General features: G+C 35.5%; 1 protein-coding gene across 2 annotated transcripts in view; it reads right to left on the reverse strand.

The window, feature by feature from the left end:
• The window catches only part of LOC129262229 (DNA polymerase kappa-like), a 17,679-nt gene extending 6,562 nt beyond the window's left edge, over positions 1-11,117 (reverse strand). Inside the window, exons 1-8 of one of the 2 annotated variants that reach the window (XM_064100084.1) lie at positions 10,919-11,117; positions 10,062-10,263; positions 9,654-9,783; positions 8,670-8,781; positions 8,085-8,237; positions 2,768-3,470; positions 1,781-1,905; positions 865-1,031 (exon numbers count right to left, since the gene is read on the reverse strand). In XM_064100084.1, coding sequence (XP_063956154.1) covers positions 865-1,031; positions 1,781-1,905; positions 2,768-3,470; positions 8,085-8,237; positions 8,670-8,781; positions 9,654-9,783; positions 10,062-10,218 — 1,547 coding nt within the window. In that variant the 5' untranslated portion in view covers positions 10,219-10,263; positions 10,919-11,117. The remainder of the gene's footprint in view (positions 1-864; positions 1,032-1,780; positions 1,906-2,767; positions 3,471-8,084; positions 8,238-8,669; positions 8,782-9,653; positions 9,784-10,061; positions 10,264-10,918) is intronic. The other variant, XM_064100085.1, reaches the window with a different exon arrangement.

The following is an 11,117-nucleotide window of genomic DNA, read 5'->3' on the forward strand; positions in this document are numbered from 1 at the left end:
CGGGTCAAGATCACACTTTTCCCATCAAGGTACAAGACGAGATTTCTTAAATGTTGGAGTAGCATGAAATCCAGAGTTCTGATTGGCTGGATAAGGTTCACAAAACAACAGGCGCGGGTAATTTGAGGAGATTACCACATGGGGGGTGTGACCTTCCCGTGAACCCAGGCACTGGAACTGTTGGAATTTGCCAATGTGTGGTCTCTTTGACCAAGCAGAGTGCAGTGTTCTTGTTTTCAAGCTGCTTTATGTACTTGGCCAACAAAAAGTGTGATCTTGACCCGATTAAACCAATTCTTATTTTGAAACCTATACCATTTTAAAGCATACATATTCAGCTTTATCATGATCTAAAAATCATTTGGGCTCAAACAATAATAAAGTGTAAAAATAGCACCTTTTGTCAGGTGAAAATAATTATTTTTTAGCATAGTTTAGATCAAAAGTTTCACCTACATTACAAAATCCTTGAATAAATTCAAACACATGACCTGAAAGAATGATTCTCCTCTTTCACAATGATACAAAAATCATGACATTTGATGTACAATTAGAGCAGCAATGACGGAATGAAAAGAGGTGTTTTGGTCCGCATCAAGCTCATTAAATATGCAAAACTTCTCTTGTCATTAATATCACTTGGATGAAAGAAGCCACTTTTTGGGGACCTGCCTACTGACTGGAAAATAACTTTTTACTTAAAATGATGCTCATGAAATAAAATCTTCAAGGTTTCCTCTTGAAATATTGCATGCACTGAGAGCATTTAGGGCCCTAACCTCCACAAAGTTACTCAATCCTTTCAAGCACAATGTAGTAAGTAAAGAATGTAGTTGATTATCAAATAAAATTGTAAATTTCTACCTCTCAACATGAGTAGATCCAATACCGACACTGATGCGAAGAAAATAACTGGATGATATCTGAGAGAAAAGAAGATAGCAGTGAGCCCTCTGCTGGTAGAGATCAGTACAGGTCTGTATGCCAAGAGCACTCAGCATCCTCTCTGTTACTTTGCCAATGCCAGATATCTGGAATAAAATCATGGAAAGGCAAAACAACCATGAGTGAAGCTAATTACTAGAAAATAGAACTATATTGTAAGGTACATGTATTGTAATACTGCTTTTAATGGCAATCTCTGAATTCTTATTTTACAAGTATCTATCTCAAAGTATTTATGAAACGTATGCATGTAATTACAACATTATTTCACATCCAATATTATACAAATAGCGAATAGGCATGAGTGCGAGATTTCGCGTGAGGTGAAAGGAAGATGCTCTATTCAACGAGGCATTAGCGGAGTTGAAAAAAGTATGTCTTTCTTTCACCGAATGCAAAATCTCGCACCATTGCACGAATAAGAATATTCGCCATTTGTGTTGTACAACGAATAAGAATATTCGCCATTTGTGTTGTACAATGCCTCAGACTTTAGCGAAAATATTTAAAAAAAAAGAAAAGATTTTTCCCTTCAGAAATCTATGAAAAGGGAGCTAAAATATTGAAATCGAAAAGCAAAATCCCACAAGCGAACATGACCTCGAGCAGCATTGTGCATTTAGCCAGCAGGCTATATGCCTTTTTCACTTTCATTTTTTACTGAGCGCAATGAATTGAATCGTATTTTGCATCACCTCCTAAAGCCACGCAACTGTACATTTTGGATGGTACGTCGTTTGTGCAACGGTACAAATGTTTGACATTCAGTCTCCCATTTGCTCACGTACAACAAGTTAAGTAGGCGTTGTACAAAATAAAATGGCAATAATTATACCTTTCTAATGGGTAGATCTCTGATGAAATCCATAACATCATCCCTAGTTGCTTGTATTCTGTATTGTCCATTAGGTTTGTTTTTATCAGAACAGATCTTGGCCAACATGCAGTTGGGTGCAATACCTAGAGTAGAAAGCAATCATATGACCAACTTCATTAGTTTCCAGGTGCTCATGACAGTATCAAATATTACCTTTCCATGATTTCTTTTTCTTTCTTTTTTCATAACACATATATCAAAACAGGGAGTAGTAACTAGTTTTTAATAATCAGTTTGGGTTTTTTTTTCTTTCCCGTCAGCACCTTTGTATTGGCACCTAGATAACAGTGCTTCAAAAATTATGACATTGATTGAATCAAAATCTGATTGATATATGCCTGTATAAAGAGACAATAGAGCTTGTGGCTACAATGATGATATTCAAAGCAACAACTATAAGATCCCAAGATATTCTTCTCCCTGGGTCACTATATACAAATCCTGTCCAAATTGAAGAAGGGTACAAGATCTGGCTTTGGTGTTGAAAGACTCCAGGGCTCCGTAACACAAAGATTAGCGATCAATTGCTAAATGAACTGACCAATCAAGATAAATGTTAAAGGCACATTTGGTTTAAAATACTGACCAGGGACCAATCAGTGCGGTTCTTTCATATTTGCAATCCATCTCAAACCTTTGTGTTACGGAGCCCAGATCTTTGGTGGTTCATTTTAGACATACCTGTAGGATGTTAACATACGACTGCTGTTCTGAAAGTACAACAATGTGCTGCTCCATTGCCGATAATTGGGTTAAGCTTTATTTCACTTTATTAATTAGGTAAATAGCTCTCATAGAGCTTCCTTGTTTAAGACAGCATGTTTCATCAAATGATATAAAAATTTTAGTTCAAACTTTCAAATACAGCTGATGACCTCCTCTATCATCATCCTCATCATTACCATACCATTATTTCAATCAATGAGTTTGTCCCGTGTGACTCACCAGCACTTGCAGTCAGTCTGGTCTTCTGCTCAATTCTGAACCTGATCTCTCTCACCACCTCTTCACAGGTCACTCCAAATGTTTCACACCTGCTTTCTCCTCTCTTAGTCCCACATGCAGACTCTCCATCCTCCATCTCCTGCGTTGATAACTCAGGCCTCCCTCCTTCTGGGGTGCAACTTCCTAGGCTCTTACTTTGATCCTCTGTATTTTCCTGATGACAAGGGGATTGTGGATGATCCTTTCCTGGATCTGTAGGATCTGTCCCAGAAGTCACTTGTCCTTGGTTTCTTGAGACCAGGGTGAACAAAGACTTATCTTCACCAACGCATGTTTGGTCATCTCCTGAAGGACCATCGTCACTTGGTTTCTCTTGGTGAGCAGCTTCATCAGAACTACTCTTCTGCTCATCCCCTCCCTGATCACTGGATTCTGCTGACCAGTACGGATAGGTCCTCTCTTCAGCACTCATTGTCCTTCTTCTCTCCAGATATTCCGTCAGGTCAAAGTAAGCTTCGTCTAGGCTCATAGGACAGAAGTTTGGATCATAATCTGCCAGGATCTCTCTCACTTGGGTGCTGACAGCTCGATACTTGTCAAAATGGGATGGGACAAGCACCAGCTCTGGACATAGCTTCTTTCCAATGAACCCTGGCATAGCAGCACGGACCCCGAATCGTCTCGCTTTGTAGTTTGATGTAGACTATTGGTGAACAGAAAGTAGAAAAATTGACATTTAATATCCATTCTGGTATTGTAAATATTTCACTAAGAAATAACATCTCTACAAAGTGTTTCTTTCTCCAAAAAAAATTAAGTAACTCTTTCAAATTTTGATTAAAATTCCGTCCCTATGAAATTTCCAAAACGTCTCTAAGAAAATATAAATCAGAAATAAATAAGTCACATCTGAACATTATTTTGGCACTCATGACAACAGTGTAATCACAAACTGATATCAGCATCCCCATTGATATGACCCAAGTAGTCCAGAATAGGCCCCATAGAAACTTGACCAAACCTTGTTTTTTATATATATACAATATTTTTTTATGGTTTCTTGTCAATTCGAGGGTGCTGATTACGAATTTGGATGATGCCACTTGTGTAACCTTGAACATTTTCCGCAAATTGGCAAAATCCAATATGGCCGCCAAAATATGCAAATTACCCATGAATATCCTAAAATTGTCCGCACATTGGCTATGAAATGCATGAAATCGTGTGGCAGGAGTGAAATACTCTCTGAAAAATAATTTTTGACAAAATATTTATTTTCCTGATATTCAAAATGGCCGCCATAGGCCCTTGTATACTCTATTATGTACAATATGAATAGGGAAAACTAATTTTCACAAAAATGAGCACTAAACTGCAAAAAATTGCGATGTATGAACAAAGTAATATATGCAAATCATCATTACTAACGAGACATATCATTTATTATGTCATCTATGGGAACATTGCTGTATTTTGATATCTAAAATAGCCGCCACTGGCCCAAAGAGTATGTACAATGGCAATGGCCGGGGCCAAAAAAAATGACAAGAGTGAGCACTAAAATGCATACTTAAAATAAACGAGTGGAATACTGACTTAAAACATCATTGTTAATATGCCATTTATGTGATAAATGCTGCATTTTGAAATGCAAAATGGCCGCCATAGGCCCTATATTTATCATGTACAATGCGAATGGAGAAACTAATTTTCACACGAGTAAGAAACATAAAATGCATGTAATTGTGATCTACGAGTAAAATATTGTCTGACAACATGTTTTATAGCAAGACATATCATTTCTTTTGTCATGCATGAGATAAATGCTTTATTATGAAATTCAAAATGGTCCCTATGGGTCCTAACTGTATTATCTACAATGTGAATGGGGACATATAATTTTGTAAGAATTTGGATTTGCTTGACTATGACATCCATATAATCCTGTTGTATGAGTAAAATGTTATTTGAAAACATATATATTTTTTTAATTATAGCATTTCTTCTGCCATATAGGTGATAAATACTGAATTTTGACATTCAAAATACAAGCCCTAACTAAATTATGTAACATGCGAATAGGGAAACTAATTTTCACAAACTGAGTGAGAATCATAAAATGCATATAACTGTGATGTACGAGTAAAAATATTGTCTTAAACATGATTTCTAACTAAATGCATCACGTATTGGTCGTGGAGGTAATAAATGCTGTACTTTGAAATCCAAAATGGCTGCCATTGGTCCTAAAAGTATTGTGTACATTGTAACATGGGACATATGATTTCGACAGAATTTGGCTTTGCTTGACTCTAGATATTGCATATAATTGTGAATTGAGATGTAAGGGTGAAATATTGTCTAAAGCCATGGTTTCTAACGAGATATATCATATTATTACCTATACGAAGTGTTTCTACGTGGCAATCATTATCCATATTTTGCTTTCTCTGATTTCAAGGCGGTCAATATCATGCCGTATTTTCTCTCTTCCGGGTTTTCCCATTGACTTTGTGTGTAAGTTTAACATCGGGCAATATTCGCGAAATCCGGTTGGAACCAGTTTGTGAAAAGACCGCAGTTGTAGCGCAGCGAGGCTCTATATACAGCGCAGCGCATAGTGCGATGCATGCCATGCACATAGACCAATAACTATGTGTATGCGCAGTGTGTACCGGTATGTGACGTGAGAAAATGGCTACTTCTAAGAGATTCGCTAGTTATGGTGCTGACGATTTTGAAAATATAGTGACAAACAAAGATGCTGAAAATACCAAAAAGTCTACGAAACAGGTCGTTGCTGTAATCCGTGAATATCTGCTTGAAAAATCTCTTCTGGGCGATTTCGAGACACTGGATAAAGAGACCCTTGGAAAGATTTTGGGGAAATTTTATGAGTCAGATTTTGGGGAAATTTATCAACACATATTTTGGGGAAATCTTTTTAATAAATTTTACTATATAGGTAATAATAATAATATTAACTGGCATAGAACGAGACACAAACCTATATTTCCCTCTCTGCATCCAATATTGCCCGCGCCTTCGGCTTGGGCAATATTGGATTCACATCGGGCAATATAAGTTTGTATCTCATTCTATGCCTGTCAATATTATATAAATGTTGTGTAATTAAGGTGATAAATGCTGCATTTTTAAATTGAAAATAGTCACCATAGGCCCTTATCGTATACTATACAATTTCAGTGGAGACAAATAATGTTCACAAAAGGGCATATAGCAGCCATTTTGAATGTTGAAATACAGTATTTATCACCTAAATTACACATTACACAAGATATGATATATTTTGTTATAAATCATGTTTTCAGACAATATTTCACTCATACATCATCATTTGGCCAAGCAAAGCCAATTCTGTTGAAATAATTTGTTCCCATTCACATTGTGCATAATACCGTAAGGGCCTGTAACGGCCATTTTGACTTTCCAATAACAGTATTTATCACCTAACTGACAGAATAAATGATATATCTAATAATAGAATTATGCTTTCAGACAATATTTACTCATAGATCTCTATTACGTGCATTTATGGTGCTCACTCCTGTGAATATTGGTTTCCCACTTTGCATTGTACATAATAGTAATACTGTTAATGTCTATGGTGGCCATTTTGAAAGTCAAAATACAGTATTTAACACAAACTTGAAACCTGAATGATATATTTTGTTGGAAAATACGTTTTTAGACAGTATCCCATTAATTTATCACATATATATGCATCTTAGTGCTCACTCTTGTGATTTCTTTGCTCCTCTTTCTCATTGTGCATAATACTTTTAGGGCCTTTGGCAGCCATTTTGAATATCAAAATACAACATTCAACACATACATGGTATATTAATAATATATTTCGTTAACAATTATGTTTTTAGTCAGAATTCCAATCGTTCAATCTTAATGATATGCATTTTAGTGATCACTCATATTGTGTTTTTTTGGCCCCCATAGCCATTGTATGCAATACTGTTTGGGCCAGTGGCGGCTATTTTAGATATCAAAATACAGCAATGTTCCCATAGATGACATAATAAATGATATATCTCGTTAGTAATGATGATTTGCATATATCACTTCGTTCATACATCACAATTTTTTGCAGTTTAGTGCTCATTTTTGTGAAAATTAGTTTTCCCTATTCATATTGTACATAATAGAGTATACAAGGGCCTATGGTGGCCATTTTGAATATCAGGAAAATAAATATTTTGTCAAAAATTATTTTTTCAGAGAGTATTTCACTCCTGCCACACGATTTCATGCATTTCATAGCCAATGTGCGGACACTTTTAGGATTTTCATGGGTAATTTGCATATTTTGACGGCCATATTGGATTTTGCCAATTTGCGGAAAATGCTCAAGGTTACACGAGTGGCATCATTCAGATTCGTAATCATCACCCTCCAATTGACAAGAAACCATCAAAAAATATTGTATGTATAAAAAAAAAAGGTTATGCCTCTTCTATCCTGGACTAAAGCTGTTGCTCTAACAATTCTACTTATGAGTGTATTCAACAAAAGCATCATATGAGGGCTGCATTGTACTTGTATGAATCGTCATTTGTGATATCCAATAAATATCTCACGCAAATTTCATTAAATTCCATTTGAAATAATGAAATAATTATATTTTGTTAGTTGATCTAAAATTACATTTGACCATTGATCCCATTGATCCCCTGAGGTAATATTATACTCATCAGAATGCTGATAACTACTATACCTATATTTCACATAACAGGGACTTCAAATTTCAAGACTATCCTGAAAATTCAAACTCAGACCATCAATTTTTTAATGCTGATACCACATGATCAGTTTATTGACCCCAAATTACATCTGACATTTATTACATCAAATTACATTTGACATTTATTACATTACCTGAAATTCATGCCAATAATGTTTTGATTATTCTCACGTCCATGTCTCATGAAATAGTTTTTTTTTACTTTCAACGTTGTATTGGCATATCAAATATTCATTTTTTTTTATTTACATCTTATGGTGAAGACACTGCCACCTTCAGGAAACCAGTGCCTAAGATTTCTGTTTGCTATGCAGGCAAGACAAGAATTTTTTTTTCAGATTTGGGGAAGCAGTAACACCCCCCTCCTAACCAATATACCAATGATGCCACTATAAACTCTATCCCTACAAAGGTAGGAACATTATTTATATAGTCCTGACTCCTGAGCAAATGTTAAGCCACCACATATTCATTTTGAACACCCATAATAATAAATCATGTACCAATCAAAGAATCCTAACAAAAATGATGACAACTTACCAACATACCCATGCCACCGACTGCCATTGGTTTATCTTTTAGTTCAGGGTTGTCTCTCATTTCAACAGCAGCATAGAACATATCCATATCAAGATGAACAATGGTCCGGCTCAAATCTCTACTCAGCTCCAGATCTGTCACCATTTCATCAACCTGGAATAAATTCAATAAACACAAAGAATTATTGAATACATTAATTTGACAAATATAAACTGTTCTATCATACATGATAAAACTCAGTATTCTTGATTGATTTTAATAGCAAAATGTCCATATGAATTCCACAATCACAAAGAGATCTGACTATGAATTCCAGAAATACAAAAAATTCCATAAACCTAGGTTTTATTATGAGAATACCAACAATCAAGTTCTTACAATCTATGGCTTTGGGATATTTTAGTATTTTGAAGCTAGATCTATTAGCTGGAATAAGATTTTTGAAAATCTTAAAACACAGAAAAGGCTACATATACAAACCCAAGAAATTTGTGTGCAGTACAACATATATATGCAACAACATGAGGTATTGTTTTATTAATGAAATTTCTAGACAGGTGACACAAACAAATTCTATCAACTCACCTGAGTCAAAGCAGCTTGTTTTTCAGATTCTGTCAGCCGAGAAAGTTTCTCCATCATTTTGTTGATCCTCTCCGTCGTCTGCTGCTCTCTTTTCTTCTGATTCTCATAATACCTAAATGCATGATAATATACAGTGTAATGATACAGAAGATTGCATCTTTCAAAGTAATTAACTTGGCATGTTGCCCAAGGAGTAATAAACAGGAAAGACTCTGGTGAAAAGTGGCAATGCATAATATTTGTTGAAATAGACATAATGGGCTACTAGCCAAGTTAAAAATACATGATTTAAGACAATCAACATACAAAGCTTCTTTTTTTTAGTATACTATTATAAGCCTTTACTTCTGTGTTTTCCTTCTTTTCCTGTTCTTTGCCAATAGTTTCTTTCGTTTCAAGTCATTACACTATATATTGTAACTGCCAGAAACTGTTTTGTAAGTACTTGAATACAAATTCATATATAATCACTTTTTAAAAAATACAATCGTATCAACTTTGAAAACAAATGATAAAAAGGCAAACAGTTATATTTGTTAAGTTTCTAACTTCTAGTACAGCAGAGTTTATGTGTGTAGTGACTTTGCTATAGTAATTCATCTTATTATTATTCTAACAATCACATAATTTTCAAAAGAGGGGGGGGTAAAATCCTCCTATTAACCCCAATGAGATGAAGATAAAATTGAGCTTGGCCAAAAGAGAAGCATTTATAAAAAAGGAAGAAGAAAAAAAGAAAACAGAAGGGACACATCTCCCCATCTTAATCAGGTATCTCTATTCAATATTAATTTCAAAGAATTTAAATTGTTCGCAAAAGAGCTTGAGAAGTAAAAAGCATATGGCCATGCCCTCCCCTCAGTCCCCTTTTTTCCCTCTCCTTCTTCTACCCTACCCCCTCCCCTTTCTAAGTCTCTCTCACTCTCTCTCTGTCTCCCTCTCTCTCCATTCAGCATCTCGTCATTCTATCTTTAAATTTCTAACCTTGAACCTTTTGAGGCTTCCATGATGATTTTATTGATCCTCTCTTTGTCTAAGCCTTCCATCCCTGCCTTGTTTGTGTTTAGCTTCATACTAGAAACCATGCTGCCTACTGCCTTCACATTGTTATTACCTGGAAACAACATAAACATGGTAGTGCAAACAGCATATGAAACAAAGTATGATGAACTTTCATATTGCAAAGTCAAAACTAAATGGAAACTACTTTTGTTTCACGTTATGAATTTTAATATACCATCCCCTCCTTCCCCCCCCCCCTTCTCTATAGATCTCTCTCTCTCTCTCTCTCTCAACAAAAATGGAATCATAAGTGGGCTTCACGCTTGATAATGTACTTTAAACTGAATTGAATTAAATTTGTAAACATATCAATGAAGAAAAAGAAATTACCGGATAGAAGTTGATTGTTACTGCTGGTCAGTGCAAGATGAGAGCTGCAATAACCTGACTGACCTGGAAGGCTTGATGCTGGCAACGACCAGTTTTCATTGTCGTCATCCTGTTCATCCATCTCTTTCTCTAAACTTTCCAATGTTGGTGTATTCATTCCTGATGGCTATATATATGGGTGGGGGACCCTATCCTATAGTACCTTGAGGTAAGAGGGGGAGAGTTTGTATGAATATTTAAGACCTCCTTCATGCTGCAAGGATGGCAATAATCAAATCAATAATAATAAAACAGAAATTAAATACCCTGTATCAATAGCATTAACATGTAACATTTAACAATCTGATATCTGTTAAGCAAGTCAAATCATGATTTTTTTTTCTGAATGTTGCATCATCTTAAAGATTAATCAAAAATCTTTCCTTTCTGAAAACTTGTCTATTTCATTAGCATCAATGTGATATTTTCCATGATTTGGGAAGTTAATATTGTGCTCTGTACTGCTGGCCTATTAAGTATTATTCATTTCATGACATAAGGCACCCTTAATAATTTCCATTCTCTCCATTCTCGTCTCATCTTTAATCAGTCGGAGATTTCATTGAATATCAAAAACATTTGCTTGTTTTGACATATCAACTTTCAATTTCTTTTGTTTAAATCTTAAGTTTTATTAAAATTTCTTCTTTGGTATTATTTCACATGACTGAAACAACTTTAGACTTGCAATTGATCGCAAGTTTCTTGCAATGCCCCGTTTACTTACAAACATGAAAAACAACTCGTGGGAACACACTGCAGACAGTGAATGTTTGAGATTTCCACAAAAAAACGAAAACTTCACGAATTTGACTTACCAGAGGCAGAGCTGGTGAAACGAACAGCAACCTCTTATTGTACTCTGGCAATTCTGACAGTTGGCCGGCTAGCTATGGCTTCTATTCAGAAAATGAAGGGCCTTTGGCTTCATAGGCATAGTTCATGAGAAGGGAGATGCCTGCGATCTGGCGCGCGATAATAAAGTACGTACGGTACCGGTATTTGATTTAACGCTAT

The sequence above is a fragment of the Lytechinus pictus genome, chromosome 5 (genome assembly GCF_037042905.1).
Source record: "Lytechinus pictus isolate F3 Inbred chromosome 5, Lp3.0, whole genome shotgun sequence".
Taxonomy (NCBI): Eukaryota; Metazoa; Echinodermata; class Echinoidea; order Temnopleuroida; family Toxopneustidae; genus Lytechinus; species Lytechinus pictus.